The sequence below is a fragment of the Babylonia areolata genome, chromosome 31 (assembly GCF_041734735.1).
Source record: "Babylonia areolata isolate BAREFJ2019XMU chromosome 31, ASM4173473v1, whole genome shotgun sequence".
NCBI classification, from domain to species: domain Eukaryota; kingdom Metazoa; phylum Mollusca; class Gastropoda; order Neogastropoda; family Buccinidae; genus Babylonia; species Babylonia areolata.
In genome coordinates, this window is record NC_134906.1 from 13,246,258 (window position 1) to 13,264,707 (window position 18,450).

General features: G+C 44.1%; 1 protein-coding gene across 1 annotated transcript in view; it reads left to right on the forward strand.

The window, feature by feature from the left end:
- LOC143275826 (carnitine O-acetyltransferase-like) overlaps window positions 1–11,604 on the forward strand; it is a 25,084-nt gene extending 13,480 nt beyond the window's left edge. The window contains exons 10-14 of the mRNA XM_076580109.1: window positions 1,113–1,232; window positions 2,725–2,847; window positions 6,559–6,757; window positions 8,124–8,261; window positions 10,963–11,604. Coding sequence (XP_076436224.1) covers window positions 1,113–1,232; window positions 2,725–2,847; window positions 6,559–6,757; window positions 8,124–8,261; window positions 10,963–11,184 — 802 coding nt within the window. The 3' untranslated portion in view covers window positions 11,185–11,604. The remainder of the gene's footprint in view (window positions 1–1,112; window positions 1,233–2,724; window positions 2,848–6,558; window positions 6,758–8,123; window positions 8,262–10,962) is intronic.
- The last annotated feature ends 6,846 nt before the right edge of the window (window positions 11,605–18,450 follow it).

The following is an 18,450-nucleotide window of genomic DNA, read 5'->3' on the forward strand; positions in this document are numbered from 1 at the left end:
AAACATTACATTTTGAAATTATACTCGATACATAAAAAGCTTGGATTTTTTTTTTTTTTTTTTTTTAAGTGTATCACAAGTGAGTCTTGAAGGCCTTGCCTCTCTTGTCTTTTCGTTGTTATTATATTTTATTAATTTTGTTTTGTGGGCGTTATAGAATTTTTTGACATTTTTGAATTTTTGACGCAAGTTTGAAGTGAACGAGTCCTTTGTGTTGTTTCGTGACATGAACTGAAGCATGTGACTGAGAGAGAGCATTGTATCTGAAATATTCGCCGCTGGTGAGTTGTTTTTTTTTTTAACACAGAAACTTGGCGGTGAAAAAGTTAATCCTCTGATGAGAAATTGACAACAAAATGGTCAATGTCAGGGGGATGTTCAAGGTTTTTTGCATGAATGTGACTACTTGTACCAAATTTTCTTTTCGAAGCATTTTTTTTTCTTTTGTTCCAGTATTTACACATAGTATACCATAACCCAGTGGTGCAGATTCTGGTAGTTGTCTGATTCCTGTCCTTTGTAAAAATAATCCTTTGCTCAGTCAGAGAAATCGAAAGTAGCAGCAGCTTGTGATCTCCCTTACCTTACTGTCCATTGGGGCGCTGTATAGGCAGGCAAAAGGGAGGTAATGTGTGCTAAGGGAGGTCACTAGCCGCAGTGACTTTCAATTTCTCCGCTTGAACGGAATCTGCACCAGTGGTTTGCAGGAAGTATGTTATATGAAACATAATTAAGGGGAGGTTACCTACTTCTGGGGGGTTGTTGGCCGTAGTTTCGTTTTCTCCGCATAGGTGGATAGTAGTTTGCACAGGACAGTAATGTCAGACCCCTGCCGAATGTCAGACCCCTGCCGGAGTCTGCACTAGTTGGGTCACGGTAAGTATGTTATTTAAACGTAATTTTAGATAGAAAATTTCCTTTTTGGAAAAAAGAAAAGTCCTTTATATGCCTTATAAGTATATTGAATTATTTGATTAACAACGACAGCAACAAAAATCTATTCCTTTGTTTCCCTCTGTCCATTTTTCTTTTCTTTTCTTTCTTTTAAAAAAAATTTTTTTTTAGGTCACTCCATTCTGTGTGTGTTCAGAGATTCATGTTATGTCAACCAGAGTCCGTAAGCGAGAGGGGGACCTTCCAGCAGCGGATGTTAGGCCCCCTCGACGCCTTGACCTGGCGCTGACTGCTAAAACACACGATGCGTTGAGGCTCGCAGATCAAGAGTTGACTTCGTGAGTGCTGTCTTCAGTGTTTCTGTTTGTGTTTTGTGTGTGTTCAGTTTGGGACTGTGTAGTCTGGGACTGTGCTTGTGTGTGTGTGTGTGTGTTTGTTTAGTGTGGGACTGTGTGTGTTTGTTCAGTGTGGGACTGTGTGTGTGTTTGTTCAGTGTGGGACTGTGTGTGTTTGTTCAGTGTGTGACTGTGTAGTGTGGGACTGTGTGTGTGTTTGTTCAGTGTGGGACTGTGTAGTGTGGGACTGTATGTTCATTGTGAAACTGTGTAGTCTGGGACTGTGCTTGTGTGTGTGTTTGTTTAGTGTGGGACTGTGGGTGTTTGTTCAGTGTGGGACTGTGTGTGTTTGTTCAGTGTGGGACTGTGTGTTCAGTGTGGGAAAGTGTGTTTGTTCAGTGTGGGACGGTGTAGTGTGGTACTGTGTGTGTATGTTCAGTGTGGGACTGTGTGTGTGTTTGTTCAGTGTGGGACTGTGTGTGTGTTTGTTCAGTGTGGGACTGTGTGTGTGTTTGTTCAGTGTGGGACTGTGTAGTGTGGGACTGTGTGTGTGTTTGTTCAGTGTGGGACTGTGTAGTGTGGGACTGTGTGTGTTTGTTCAATGTGGGACTGTGTAGTGTGGGACTGTGTGTGTGTTTGTTCAGTGTGGGACTGTGTAGTGTGGGACTGTGTGTGTATGTTCATTGTGGGACTGTAGTGTAGGACTGTGTGTGTGTGTTCAGTGTGGGACTGTGTAGTGTGGGACTGTGTGTGTGTGTTCAGTGTGGGACTGTGTAGTGTGGGACTGTGTATGTTTGTTCAGTGTGGGACTGTGTAGTGTGGGACTGTGTGTGTTAATGTTCAGTGTGGGACTGTGTAGTGTGGGACTGTGTGTGTTCAGTGTGGGACTGTGTGTGTTCAGTGTGGGACTGTGTAGTGTGGGACTGTGTGTGTGTTTGTTCAGTGTGGGACTGTGTAGTGTGGGACTGTGTGTGTATGTTCATTGTGGGACTGTGTAGTGTGGGACTGTGTGTGTTTGTTCAGTGTGGGTCTGTGTAGTGTAGGACTGTGTGTGTGTGTTCAGTGTGGGACTGTGTGTGTATGTTCATTGTGGGACTGTGTGTGTTCAGTGTGGGACTGTGTGTTCAGTGTGGGACTGTGTAGTGTGGGACTGTGTAAGTTTGTTCAGTGTGGGACTGTGTAGTGTGGGACTGTGTATGTTCAGTGTGGGACTGTGTGTGTTAAGTGTGGGACTTTGTGTGTTATGTGTGGGAATGTGTGTGTGTGTGTTATGTGTGGGAGTGTGCAGTTTGGGACTCTGTGAGTGTGTTCATTCATTGTGATCATTGTCACACTAGTTGGATAAAAATCTGTTGAGGTTTGATCAAAATGACATGTCGCTCCCACCACCAGTGAATAGCATGCGCATGTTGGATAGTAATCTGTCGAGATTTGATTTGAACAGCCTGTTTTGTACCCAGATCCAAGTAACGTACATAGAATTGTGTGTGTGCAGATTGGTGAATGACATTCAGATCACAGTGTTTACGTTTGAGGACTTTGGGAAGGACTTCCCCAAGAAGTGTCGCATGAGCCCTGATGCTTTCATACAGGTGGCTCTGCAGCTTGCTTATTACAGGTATTTCTTGTCATCTTTTTTTTGTCTGTTTGTCAGGCTTTAGTTTTTCTTGTTGAAAGATTGTATTGTGGTGTTTGTGTGTGTTCGCTAGTGGATTGGTGGGTGGGTAGGCGTACATTTGTATTTGTATTTGTATTTCTTTTTATCACAACATATTTCTCTGTGTGAAATTCGGGCTGCTCTCCTCAGGGAGAGCGCGTCGCTACACTACAGCGCCATCCATTTTTTTTGTATTTTTTTCCTGCGTGCAGTTTTATTTGTTTTTCCTATCGAAGTGCAGAATTTTGCCAGGAACAACCCTTTTGTTGCCGTGGGTTCTTTTACGTCCGCTAGGTGCATGCTGCAGACGGGACCTCGGTTTATCGTCTCATCCGAATGACTAGCGTCCAGACCACCACTCAAGGTCTAGTGGAGGGGGAGAAAATATCAGCTGCTGAGCTGTGATTCGAACCAGCGCGCTCAGATTCTCTCGCTTTCTAGGCAGACGCGTTACCTCTAGGCCATCACTCCACATGCATACCATTACATGCGTGTGTGAGAGAGAAAGCTGCTTTTTTATTTTTATTTTTTATTTTTTGTTTCGGCTGCTCTGTCATCTGCACCATTTCAGTGGCATTGCTCCCATGTCGCTCATTTGGAGTGCCTTGCACACAGTCATGCCCGGGTCCTGTTGCAGTCCCAGCTACAGCAGTCGACAGGGAACTTTCAGTGTTAGGTTACCAGAAGGCCAGACACCAAAGGGCACTGCTGCTTAATCACTTGTGGTGTAATACGTCGTAATGGATCAGTCTGCATACTTTGCTGCCGCCTTTAAACTGAAACTATCACTGCCACAAGGGGCATTAACTGTGTCTCATCAGCTGGAGCCTTATGTTAAACGGTCTGCAGAGGTTGCTTCCCTTAGACCACAGATTATAAAAAAAAAAAAAGTAGACCACCTTCCCCTCAAAAAGGTTGGAGCAGCTGCATATGGTGGATACAGCAATGAGAACAATGAGAGTAATGAGAACAGTAGAGTTTACCCTGTCTGTAGTGGCAGAAAATTCAGCAAGGAAGTGAATGTTTCTGCTTCTGTCCAGTTGATCCCCAGTTTCTTCAGCTCCACTTCCGTGCCTCGCCTTGAGCTGTTTCTGGGCCGTCCCCCCTTTTTTTCCTTCTTTTTTTTCCCCCCCCCCGGCAGGTTCCAGGTCAGACCCTGGTGGGTGATGCTGGATGTTGGCTTCCTCCTGAGGGTGTGTCCAGTGCAGCCCCACTTCCTCCTCAGGATCTGTTTGGTGACTGGCTCTTGTCCTGCCCTTTGCTGTTATTTCTGGCCACTGGATGTTGAAAATGCTTCACATTCTTAACATGTAGTTGCGTTGTACTGCAGTTATGTGCCACAGAGGCCCAGTACATCCATCTTCAGCATTGTTTTTTTGAGGTTATTTTTTTTGTCTGAGTTTCCCTCTTGTTGGTGATCTGCCGGCCAAGACTGAAGAGCATCACCAGCCTTTGTATTTCCTCAGGGCTTACTCTGGAAGTCTTTCCCTTAAGAGGGTATAGTCTCAAGGCAGCGGAGGTTTGGAGTCAGGGTTTTCCTTCCCCTTGACGGACTGCCACCTAAGGCTGACAAGCACCATTAATCTCAAGTGACTGGTTTTAAGTTGACAGTTACCTGCCTTCACTCCTTCTCCTTGTTGGTGGAATCGGCTCCGCCACGTGAAGGCCAAGAGCTGGGCTTTGGCTGACAGAGGCTGTTTGAGATGCACGCCTTGGGAGCATTTTTATAGAGCAGTGAGAGTTTACCCTGACTGCTGCTCACCCCCCCCCCCACAGCATAACAGCCTTTGGAAACCAAAGTGCTTGAAACCAAGGTCAAGTTGTTCTGGGCTGAGGTTTTGGTTCGATGAAGGTTGCATTGTTTGAGGGCTGTCTGTCTGATTGGGGGGGTCCATCTGGTGTTGTGGGGGAAGGAGGGGGGTGGAGGGTGTGTGTGTGTGAGGGGGGTGTCCCTGGGGGGTGGGCTTGGCTGTTGACTGGTCGGTGAGGTCCTGGCTGGCAGTCATAGCTTGGGTCCTGGCTGTCCCTCTGGCACTCTGAGTGGGAAGTCGTGGTCAGCTAGGGGGTGGAGATCCTGGCTGCTGTTCTTGGTGTGGTGTACGTCTGGTTTGTGAGGCTGATTTGGGGTTGAAGTGCTGCTCAGGCAGGTGTCAGTGAATGTCTGTATGTTCTGCTGCGTCATCTTGGTTATCATCCACCTCAGTTTGAATGTCTGTATGTTCTGCTGCGTCATCTTCATTATCATCATCCACCTCTGTGTCAGTGAATGTCTGTATGTTCTGCTGCGTCATCTTCATTATCATCATCCACCTCTGTGTCAGTGAATGTCTGTATGTTCTGCTGCGTCATCTTGGTCATCATCATCCACCTCTGTGTCAGTGAATGTCTGTATGTTCTGCTGCGTCATCTTGGTCATCATCATCCGCCTCTGTGTCAGTGAATGTCTGTATGTTCTGCTGCGTCATCTTGGTTATCATCATCCACCTCTGTGTCAGTGAATGTCTGTATGTTCTGCTGCGTCATCTTGGTTATCATCATCCACCTCTGTGTCAGTGAATGTCTGTATGTTCTGCTGCGTCATCTTGGTTATCATCATCCACCTCTGTGTCAGTGAATGTCTGTATGTTCTGCTGCGTCATCTTCGTTATAATCATCCACGTCTCAAGAGTTGTTATAAAGCTCATTGACCGATTAAATGTATGTATGCTTATATCGCTCTGAAAATACATCTTTTCCAACAACAGTAATTTTCCAGTGCTGGTCTTGGGATGATCTGGTTCTAAATGCATGCTTTATTGTGGGGAATCTGTTTGCCATTAGTGAGTGTGTGTAGCAGGGTGCTTGCGGGTTTGTGTGTGTGTGTAGGGGCACTTGCAGGTGTGTGTGTGTGTGTGTGTGTGTGTGTAGGGGGTTGCTTGCGGGTGTGTGTGTGTGTGTGTAGGGAGGTGCTTGCGGGTGTGTTTATGAGTGTGTGTGTGTGTGTGTGTGTGTGTGTGTAGGGAGGTGCTTATGGGTGTGTGTGTGTGTATAGTGGGGAGCTTGCAGGTGCGTGTGTTTGTGTGTAGTGGGGTGCTTGCGTGTGTGTGTGTGTGTGGTGTGTGTTCCAGGAATGTGTTTTCTACAGGGCGTCATGGGTGGGTTGGTGGTTTCCAATGTTCAACTGCGCGAGTGTATTTTGGCATGTTTTTTTTTGTGTGCGTGTGTGTGTGTGTTTGTGTGGATTATGGAGGGGGTGGAAGGAAGGGGGAGGGAGAATGAAATGTAAAGCGCTTTTAAGCAGTATTTCTGGAAAAATGCACGATGTAAATGTCCATTATTATGTTCATTATTATTAATATTATTAATACTGTTATTGTTATTATCATTATTGTTATTATTGTAATATTATTCTTCTTCTTATTGTTATTATTATTATCATCATCATCATCATTATGATTATTGTTATTACCAGTATTATTTTTATCGTATTGTGCGTTTTTCTTCCTTCCTCTGTTACTGTTTGTGTCTGTCCACCGGATGTGAGAAACGTGCCATGGGCAGGTGTTAATGAATGTCGGTATCTTCTGTTGCATCTTGGCTATCATCTGCATCTCAAGAGTCGCAGTGCATGACTTGATGAAATATAGATAGATACATGCGTTATGTTGTGCATTTTTCTTCCCTGTTTCCCAGGCTGTTCCGGCAGCCCTGCGCCACCTACGAGTCGGGCTCCCTGCGACGGTTTCAGCTGGGCCGCACGGACACCATTCGCTCATGCTCGGTCGACAGCCACGCCTTCACTCAGGGCATGGAGAACAAGTCCCTGCCTGCCGCAGCCAAGGTGGCGCTGCTGCACCAAGCGGTCAAATCTCACCGCAACTATACCAACGAGGTACAGGACACTGATGGTCTGTCTGTCCCCCTGAAACGTTTATCTTAAGACGGGCGCAATAGCCGAATGGTTAAAGCGTTGGGCTTTCAGTCTGAGGGTCCCGGGTTTGAATCTCGGTGATGGTACCTGGTGCGTAAAGGGTGGTGATTTTTTTTCCGATCTCCCAGGTCAACATATGTGCAGACCTGCTGAATGTCTGAACCCCCTTCGTGTGTATACGCAAGCAGAAGATCAGTGATGCACATTAAAGATCCTGTAACCCATGTCAGCGTTCGGTGGGTTGTGGAAACAATATACCCAGCATACACACACCTGAAAGTGGAGTATGGCTGCCTACATGGCAGGGTAAAAATGGTCATACACATAAAAGCCCACTCATATATATACAAATGAACGTGGGAGTTGCAGCCCACGAAGACAGAAGAAGAAGAATTATTGGAGGAGTGCGTATTTGAAATGTTTTATTATTTATTTTGAATTTTGTAATCACCATTAATAGTTAATAAAGTAAAGTCTCCGGATCCATATCGTTGCCAGTCAGGGAACAGATATCCCTCCCTACATTACTGTATTCTGTAACTAACGTGCATGAAAACTTCTACCCATTTATATCGTTGCTGGTCAGGGAACAGATATCCATCCCTACATTACTGTATTCTGTAACTAACGTGCATGAAAACTTCTACCCATTTATATCGTTGCCAGTCAGGGAACAGATATCCCTCCCTACATTACTGTATTCTGTAACTAACGTGCATGAAAACTTCTACCCATTTATATCGTTGCTGGTCAGGGAACAGATAGTCCTCCCTATATTACTGTATTCTGTAACTAACGTGCATGAAAACTTCTCCCGATCCATATCGTTGCCAGTCAGGGAACAGATAGTCCTCCCTATATTACTGTATTCTGTAACTAACGTGCATGAAAACTTCTCCCGATCCATATCGTTGCCAGTCAGGGAACAGATAGTCCTCCCTATATTACTGTATTCTGTAACTAACGTGCATGAAAACTTCTCCCCATTTATATCGTTGCCAGTCAGGGAACAGATATCCCTCCATACATTACTGTATTCTGTAACTAACGTGCATGAAAACTTCTCCCGATCCATATCGTTGCCAGTCAGGGAACAGATTGTCCTCCCTACATTACTGTATTCTGTAACTAACATGCATGAAAACTTCTCCCGATCCATATCGTTGCCGGTCAGGGAACAGATAGTCCTCCATACATTACTGTATTCTGTAACTAACGTGCATGAAAACTTCTCCCGATCCATATCGTTGCCAGTCAGGGAACAGATTGTCCTCCCTACATTACTGTATTCTGTAACTATCATGCACGAAAACTTCTGCCCATCCAGGTGGTTGCCGGTCAGGGGATCGACCGTCACCTGCTGGGTTTCAAGCTGGCAGCGCTGGAGAGCGGGCAGAACATTCCCGCCCTTCACCTGGACACGTCCTTCACCGAGAGCACCTACTTTCGCCTGTCCACCAGTCAGGTGCGTGTGTGTGGGGGCATGTTGGTCACTTTCTGCATTCTCTGTGATGCGGAGGAAATTTCCCATCTTAGAATTAACTCTCTCCATACGAACGGCGAAAGAGAAGACGTTAACAGCGTTTCACTCCAATTACCACCATCAAAATATTGCAAGCGGAAGGCTCTTATACTGAAGAGGTGAATGTTGACAAAGAAAACCACAGTTCTGACGACGGAAGCTAAAGGTTGGGTCATTCAGACACCCACTGGACATCCGAGGGGTCTGTGTAGAGGAGAAGAGAGGACTGGCCGTATTGAGTGGTTAAAGCGTTGGACTTACAGTCATGAGGGCCTGGGGTTTGTTTCCCCGGTCATGGTGCTTGGTGGGTAAAGGTTGGAGATTTTTCCGATCTTCCAGGTCAACAGATGTGCAGACCTGGTTGTGTGTGAGCCACGTTCATGTGTACGTGCATGCATAAGATCAAGTTTGCATGTTAAAGATCTCGTAATCCATGTCAGTGTTCGGTAAGTTATAGAAACAAGAACATACCTGGCATGCACCCCTCCCCCTATTCCCCTATCCCCCTCCAGAAATGGAGTATAACTGCCTAAACATGGCAGGGGTAGAAACAGTCATACATGTAAAAGCCCACTCATGCATACGAGACGTGAACACGGGAGTTGCAGCCCACAAACAAAGAAGATAGAGAAGAAATTTCCGTACTCAAAATGAAGTCTTCACACTAGTGAGACGATAAACTGAGGTCCCGTGTGCAGCATGCACTTAGCGCATGTAAAAGAACCCATGGCAACAAAAGGGTTGTTCCTGGCAAAATTCTGAAGGAAAATCCACTTCGATAGGAAAAACAAATAAAACTTCAGGCAGGGAAAAATACGAAAAAAAAATGGGTGGCGCTGTGGTGTAGCGACACGCTCTCCCTGGGGAGGGCAGCCCGAATTTCACACAGAGAAATCTGTTGTGATGAAAAGAAATACAAATACAAATACAAATAGTGGAGAGCAAAACACAATAGCACTCTTCACTGTGGTGTAGAAGAAATTTCATAACTCTGCTATCAAAAGTCTTCACATTGCATGCAAGACACAATAGCCTTCCTCACTGTGATGTTGACAGGGGCAACAGCTGAGAGGTCAAAGTGTTGGACTTTCAGGATGTGGATTTTTCTGATCTTCCAGGTCAGCAGATGTGCAGACCTGCTAGTGCCTGAACCCCCTTCCGTGATGTGTGCATGCATGCAGAAGATCAAATACACACGTTAAAGATCCAATAATTCATGGATTTTAGAAGCAGGAACATACTCGGCATAAACCTCTCCTCCCATTCCCCCCACCCCCACCCACCCCCCCTCCGAAAACGGAGTGTAACTGCCTACATGACAGGGATAAAATTGGTCACACATGTCAAAGCCCATTCGTGCATACAAGTGGACATCAGAGTTGCAACCCACAAACGAAGAAGAAGGTACAGAATAAATTTCCTACCTCAGAATCAAAAGTCTTCACATACAGTGTAAAACAACAATGATAGTCTTCCTCACTTGTTATGTAGAAGAAATTTTGTAACTCACTATCAAAAGTCTTCACTGTGTGCATAAAAAACATGATAACCTTTCTGTGCCTGCATTATATATTTAAATCCGATGTTCAGATTGATGTCCCAGTATGTGATCAAATTTTGCTGCTCCTAGGAGATGGATACATCAGTGTAATTTCCATGTTAAGCAGAAGTTCCTATTTTAAACAAAAAATGATAGGATGATGACTATTTATCAGTGTGTCAGTATATTGCATAAAGTGCTAAGGTTTATGCGTGAGGAATAGAAATATAACTGTAACGTGACTTTGGAAACATTTTTGGCATCTTTATATTTTTTTTATGCACCTCCCAGAAATGCATTGTCATTATAATGAGAATGTGTGGAAACAACTGTTTTTTCCCCCTATTTTAATGCTGTAGTTGATGCTTACAAAGTACTTCTGGAGAAAATGAATTTATTGAAGTTTACCATAGGCACTTTCACACACACACACACAAACACAAACCAACCAACCAACCAACCAACCAACCAGCCAGCCAGAGTGTAGAGGTCTGTCTGGACTCACAAATGTGTGTAAACACACACACAAATAAAAACAACAACCACAGTAAGAATCAACATTACAACACATATCACCCACTGAAAACAAGCACTAACAGCATCATTGGCTTGGCAAACACACAGGTACACACACACACACACACACAAATTATGTAACATTTCTAGAAAAACAAATGCATGTACGTGCACACATACGTATGCACAAATTATGTAATGTTTTTCTAGTAGAAGGCAACACACACACACACACACACACACACACACACACACACACACACACACACACACACACACACCACACACACACACACACACACACACACACACCACACACACACACACACACACACACACACACACACACACACACACACACACACACACACACACACACACACACACCACACACACACTCATGCGCACAGACACACACTCATGCACAGATTTTGTAACGTTTCTAGAAGGCAAAAAATACACACACACACACACACACACACACACACTCACACACCGCACCCCCGGCCCCTCACCCACCCACCCTACCTCCAACCCCCCCCCACTCCAACTCGACATTGATTCTTCGTTACACCCCCCCTCACCCAGGTGGCCACCAAGCACGATGCGGTCATGTCCTTCGGCCCCAGTGTACCCGATGGGTTTGGCGGCTGCTACAACCCCCAGACGTCCAGCATCAACTTCTCCCTCTCCGCCCTCCACGTGTGCTCCGAGACGGACTCGGACCAGTTTGCCAACGTGCTGAAGCAGAGCTTGCTGGACATGCGTGATCTGCTGCTGCAGGTGCCGGAAGATTCTCGTGGCGGGTAGAAGATCTGGCGGAAGATGGTGGTGGAAGGATTGGGGTTTTTTTTTTTGTCTTTTTGCTCAGCAGATGTGATTTTGTGAAGAGGTGGGTGGAGTTTTTGGGGGCCGGGGGGTGGGTGGGGGTGGGGTGAAGTTTGTGTGATTGTGCATTCGTGTCTGTGCAGCTGTTTTACTTGTGAACTCAATCAAGCTGAATTGATTAAACCAGAGTGCTAACAATTAACATCAGTGTTGGTATTGGAAGAAGAAAAAAGGTGACAGAAACTAACAACACAAAGCTCTGTAATCAAGACTTACATGTGAGATGATTGCAATATGTCAGTGCAAAGTATGCACACACACACACACACACACACACACACACACACACACGTGACACCACACCACTCCACTCCACACCACACCACACCACACCACACCACACCACACCACACACACACACACACACACACAACACAACACAACACAACACAACACAACACACACCACACACACACACACCACACACACACACACACATGCCAGCACCTAGACATCCATGAAAGCTGATATGTACAAATGTGTCTTGAGTCCAGATTTAAACAGAGGTTTTGTTTCAACGCGGTCTGCTTCTCTTTCTTTTCCCTGGTGGTGCTCATCTGAGGGCAGCATTCTGGCATATGTCTGGTTTGGTTCAGTCTTAAGACTTAACCCTCTGATATTGATGCATCTTTGCAAGAAACTCCTCCTTGTGTTTGTCTGTACCGAGTCTTTTTCAGAGGAAATCTGGCTTCACCAAATACACACAGTCCTATTCAGTTGCTGTTCATAATTGAGCAGTTATCTTTGTTGTTTTGTATGTCAATAAGTGTGTCATATGTGTATGTGATGTGGAGCTGTTCTCTTATTGCATGAATTGCCATAATCAAGGTAAAATCACGGTGACGCCATGATAATCATTATCTTACATGCATTAGTGAGTCAAAAATGATAAAATAAGACCCTACCTAAACTTGTTTAGAACACTGACCACCACAGTAGTCTGTTGAAGTGTCACACACATCGCCAAATCAGCATTACAAACTTATATATATGATAGTCAGTTGATGACCATCAGAACAGCAGAGGAGGCAACTGCTGTTCTGACTATCTGGGCTAGAATTTGATTATAGTGGAGAGTGTCTTGCCCAAGTTACACCCTCATTCTCTCGGCCAAGAGGGTTTTAGGACAGTCCGCGTTGGGATGGTTCCCAAAGGCCAACAAGCCCACAAGGCTGCAGCACAAAGAGCCAGTGCAATTTTGCCTCCTAGTTTGAGAGTCATAGTCCTTCACAAAAGACCAGGTTGTAAATGATTTCCCATTGACTGGAGAAACCATTGATAATACAGCTCTCACTTTGCTGTTGGCCTAAATGTAAACTTAGTCAATCTGTGATATAAGCCGAGTGTTGGGCTTAGAGCATTACAAAAATCAGTCACATTACAAACTTCCAGCATTACCAAATTCAGTCACCCATATTAATACCTGAAGTATACGTCCGACTTGTGCATTGGGGAAATAGATTTTAAAAAAAAGAGAGAAAAAGGAAATCTGGTTGCGAGAGACTGAGATATAATGGACATAATTATGAGAACTTGTAAACAGACACATGTTTTAGGACAAAATATGTCAGTAATGTTTCTTGCATCTGTGGTGCTCACATAACAACCGATCATATACCAACTTGCGATATGTTTGAGTCTCAAATCCCTGAACTGAAATCATCTTCAGTGTTGACGATCTTCAGCAGTCCATTACTAATGTATGACTTTTTCAACTCCTTGTTAAATAGTCCAGTTGGTTCGCTGTTATAGTTGTTAGTTTTTCATTAGAAATATGTTATATTGTTATGGGTTTTTTTGTTTATTTTTTAAACAAAACTTAAATCAGTAATTTTCACACACACACACACACACACACACACACACACTTTCACTTACTCGTATGCGTACACAGTAATTCCCCCCCCTCCCCCTCCTCCCACTCGATTTTTTTCCTTCCCTCGTCTAATATCACTTACAGTGAAAAGACGTTAAACTAAAGAACGAACGAACATGCTGGCACATGTCAGCGTGCGGCATGCTCATGTTATGCACTACTGAATCTGTTCATTGTGTTGGCAGACAGGGCTTGGTTGAGACGTAAAGATATAGTTGTTTTGTGCATTGGGTGTTTTCAGATTTTCTGTTTTTTTGGTGCTATGTTTTCATAACATTGTAGTGATACTTTTCTAAGAAAATTTTTTTAAAAAGCTTTCCTGTGCTGTGATGATTTTTTGTGTGTTTTAGGTGTGTTAAGCAGTAAATCGCTAAATGAAGATATTTTTGTGTGAAGTATCAGTGAATCTAGATAGTCTTTGTATATTTTGGTTGAAGAATTAAATCTAGATGATCTTGATATTTTTGTGTGAAGTAGTAACTTTAGATGATCTTGATATGTTTGTGTGAAGTAGTGGTCTAGATAATTTTGATATTTTTGTATTAAGTAGTAATCAAATCTTTATGTTTTTGTGTCAAATTGGATAGTAATCTAGGTAGTCTTGTTACAAAGTGAGCTGGATAATCTTGCTGTTTTTGTGTTAAGCGCTGTAGTAAGGCGTAGGAGGCACAATGACAGAATCAGTCTTTAGACGTCTGATCTGTCCAGTGGTGGTCATCATGCAGTGATCAGAGTTCAAGCCCCTGTTTGGCTACGGTGTTGTGTCCTTGGGGACAGGCTCTTTACTCTGATTTTCTTCACTCCATCCAGGGGTGTATGGGTACCTGATTTCAGCTGGGGAAGATTAAAAACGTTGAAATGGGAGGATTGGGCCCCGCTTTTCTATACCGAGCACTAGACGCTGTGGATATGAATTCACTGCCCTGATGGCTGTGAAAAACTTTCTCTTTTAGCAATCCGTATCATTCACTGCCATTGCTGAGAAATCCTACGAGGCCACAGGGGACGAAACTGCTGTCGTATCAAGCGCAGCGAATGGCTCAGAGAGGATTCCAGTGGCCCCTGGTTGCTGTCTTGAGGGTTCAAATCCCCCTCTGCCTCCAGCTTCCCCCACCTGCTGAGCATGTTGTGTCGACATTGTGCCTTGTATTCTGCGTTCAGGACAGTGTTTTCTATGATCTGCGCTGAGATTGGATTTCTGTGATTCACAGACCTGAATGTGTGTGAGATTGAAAAGAGATGGTAGTCTTGATTGTTTTTTTTTCTTTCTTTTTTTCTTCTTCTTCTGAAATCAGTTTAAGAAGAAACAAAAAGAAAAGGAAAGAAAGAGTTGTCTGTTTTGGTGGCTAATTGTGATTAAACTGTGATTTTTGTGGATTGTGTTGGAAAAAAGGTTCCAAAATGTGATCATTATGATTAAAGAATGATTTGTGTATGTGTGTGTGTGTGTGTATAAATAATGGAAAGATTCAGGATAAATTATTTTTGTTATTTTTGGTTTTTTGGTGATTGTGCTGGAGTGTTTAGGATTTCGGATACATTGCTGGATTTCTTTAAGATAATATTGAGTTAGGGTAAGGTCAACAGTTTTTGTCATTTATGTTCTGTTTTTCTGGTTCTAATGGAAAAGTGATAATAAACTCTGCTTGGTAACATTTAAATTGGTGTGCCTGTGTACTTATTGGGACATTGTACATCGATTGAGACTCGCTTACAGATAAACCTGCTCTGACACAACCACACACACACAATTTTTCAGTCACACCCTCACCCACGTCTTTCACATAGATACACACATTTTCTCAAACACACACAATCTGTCACAAACACACTCTCTCACACAATCATGCACATACTATCACACACATGCATATTGCTGGATGATAAGTAGTTTTCCTCTACCTGCTCATTTGATGGTTGCTAATTACAGTGGCTATTATGATGATAAAAAAAACAACTAGTGTGGAATCTCCAGAAGGATGTCACGGTGTTTGCTGTGATTAATTGGCATCTGTCACTCTCTGACGACTATGGAGTTGTGCTGTGCGTGGTGGTTGATGCAGCATAGAGTTTTAGCCAGACAGGCCAATGCGAGAGGTGACAGTCCCTCCCACTCTGCGTACAGGTGAAGCCTGCTTTGAGCAATTTTCCTCAGTCACTTCGCCTCAGAATGCTGAGCAAGTCTTCGAATTTGGTGGAGAGGCCTTTGAGAACCGTCTGCCTCCAAACCAGTCATTTTGATACTGCCTTTTCCTAGGTGTTCAGGTCGGGGTTCAAGGCCTTCAGATCTGTCTTGTGAACATCTTTAAATATAGTGCAGTTTCTCCAAGCCAGTCATTTTGATACTGCATTTTCCAAGGTGTTCAGGGCAACATTCAAGGCCTTCAGATCTCTCTTGTGAACATCTTTAATTATAGAGCAGTTTGGGTCTTCTTGTGAGATTTTTTCCCCAGTACAATAAGGAGATCCTTTTGGATCCATTCACCGTCCATTTGTGGTATGTGACCGAGGCAGTTGGGTATTCGTTTTGCCGTCAGTGGATATATATTTTTAGCTACTGAGACTTAGTCATGTCATTAAATCCATTGTTGTGTATGTGGGCTTATTGTTGCTAATTTCGTCCTGGCTTACTTAAGGGTGTGTGTATGTGTGTTTGATAAATGTTTTGTTTGTATCAGTTTGGAATTCTGATTTTGCTTATTTGCTTAACAATTTTTTTCAAATTTTGATTATGGTACAATAGCTTTTAAACCTGATTTTGAATTTATGCTTTCCTTCATTGACTGTGTATTAAAAGATCATAGGATTTAGACAGGACTTAATAGACTTTCCTTTTTGTCCTGTCAAATTTATGATTTAATTTCTGTTGTGGCATGTTTGAAAATAAACCACTGTTTAAATCAGTTTCAACTGTTGAAAGCCTTTTCCCAAAGTGATGTATGACCAGTTTTTGTGTTGAGTATACAGATTCTTGAAAATCATGAGAGTTGATTTTGAATAAATTTGTTTATTTGTGCGTGAGTTTAAGATATATATTATGGAGTGTATTTATATATGTCATGTTTCATTGATAAAACAGTGGTACTTTAAATGAAAAAAAAATCTTTTGAGTAAAATGAATGAAAAGATGGATGCTTACTCTTATATATGAACACACACACACACACACATGCACACACACACACATACACACTCACACACGCACGCACACACGCACCCACTCCACGCACGCACGCACTAACTCACACACACAGGGACAAAAAGTGACAAGACAAAATCATTATCGACGAAGATTAAACAAAAACCTATGCAACTTCATACATGCTGCCCTCATCCCCTACAGTGCTACTGTACCGTTAACCTGATCCCTGTCCCACACAACCCCGCCAGTAACTCCTTCCACACTCACTACTATAACCCTCCACCCCCTGTAACAACTCACCCTGTCCTACTCAACGCTCCACCCCTTAGTAATCCCTGCTTGTGTACCCTTCTAGTAATTACTCCCCCTGTTCTACTCTACGCTCCACCCCCTAGTAATCCCTGCTTGTGTACCCTTCTAGTAATTACTCCCCCTGTTCTACTCTACGCTCCACCCCCTAGTAATCCCTACTTTGTTCCTTCCCAGTAATGAATCCCTTTGTTGTACTCTACGCCCCACCCCCTAGTTTAAGTTATCCCTGCTTGCATACCCTTCTAGTAACGACTCCCTCTGTCCTGCTCAACGCTCCACCCTCTAGTAATCCCTGCTTGTGTACCCTTCTAGTAATTACTCCCCCTGTCCTCTGCACTCCACCCCCAAGTAATCCCTGCTTGTGTACCCTCCTAGTGATTATTCCCCCTGTCCTCTGCACTCCACCCCCAAGTAATCCCTGCTTGTGTACCCTCCTAGTAATGACTCCCCCTGTACTACTCTTATCGCCCCCCCACCCCCACCCCCGGGCCCTCTATCCCCCACCCTCCACCACTTACTGCAGCTTCGAATAATTATCTGCCGCATTCTCAAGACCTCAACACTTGACAACAAAAACACTGCTGATGGAAGGCAGACATACCAGGGGGAGATATATATATATCAAGTGATGGCCTAGAGGTAACGCGTCCGCCTAGGAAGCGAGAGAATCTGAGCGCGCTGGTTCGAATCACGGCACAGCCCCCGAAATTTTCTCCCCTTCCACTAGACCTTGAGTGGTGGTCAGGACGCTAGTCATTCGGATGAGACGATAAACCGAGGTCCCGTGTGCAGCATGCACTTAGCGCACGTAAAAGAACCCACGGCAACAAAAGGGTTGTTCCTGGCAAAATTCTGTAGAAAAATCCACTTCAATAGGAAAAACAAATAAAACTGCACACAGGAAAAATTTTTTAAAATGGGTGGCACTGTAGTATGGCGACGCGCTCTCCCTGGGGACAGCAGCCCGAATTTCACACAGAGAAATCTGTTGTGATAAGAAATACAAATACAAATACAAATATATTTATCATTATGATTATCATTATACTTTTTTTTAAAACTGAACTGACCAGTTCTTCACGGGTGCTGATTCTATATCCAAACTTCAATAGGACTCAGAGCTTTGTTACAGCTGCCGACGGGCGCAGTAACTGAGTGGTTAAAGCGCTGGATTTTCAGTGTGAGGGTCCCGGGTTCGAATCCTGCTAACGGCGCCTGGTGGATAAAGGATGGAGATTTTTCCGATCTCCCAGGTCAACAACGTATGTGCAGTGCTGCTAGTGCCTGAACCCCCTTTGTGTGTGTTTACGCAAGCAGAAGATCAAATACACACGTAAAAGATTCTGTAATTCATGTCAGTGTTCGGTGGGTTATGGAAGCAAGAACATACACAGCATGCACACCCCCGAAAACGGAGTATGGCTGCCTACAAGGCGGGGTAAAAACGGTCATACACGTAAAAGCCCACTCGTGTACATACAAGTGAACGTGGGAGTTGCAGCCCACGAACGAAGAAGAAGTCAAGAAGTTACAGCTGCCAGTGAAACGTGTGAAAACAAGACGGAAGCTTTTCGCTGTGAGCTTTGCAGTTTGCTGTCGTCTTTGGGGCAACTGGGGCATGATGCATTCACATGCATTTATTACCACCAGCTTCAGCTGCTGGCCATATTTCACAGCCAGAGAGTCCGTGTTTGTAAAGCGCTTAGAGCTTGGGTCTCCGTCCGAGGATAGGCGCTATATTTGTATTTCTTTTTATCACAACAGATTTCTCTGTGTGAAATTCGGGCTGCTCTCCCCACGGAGAGCGCGTCGCTACACTACAGCGCCACCCATTTTGTTTGTTTGTTTGTTTGGTGTT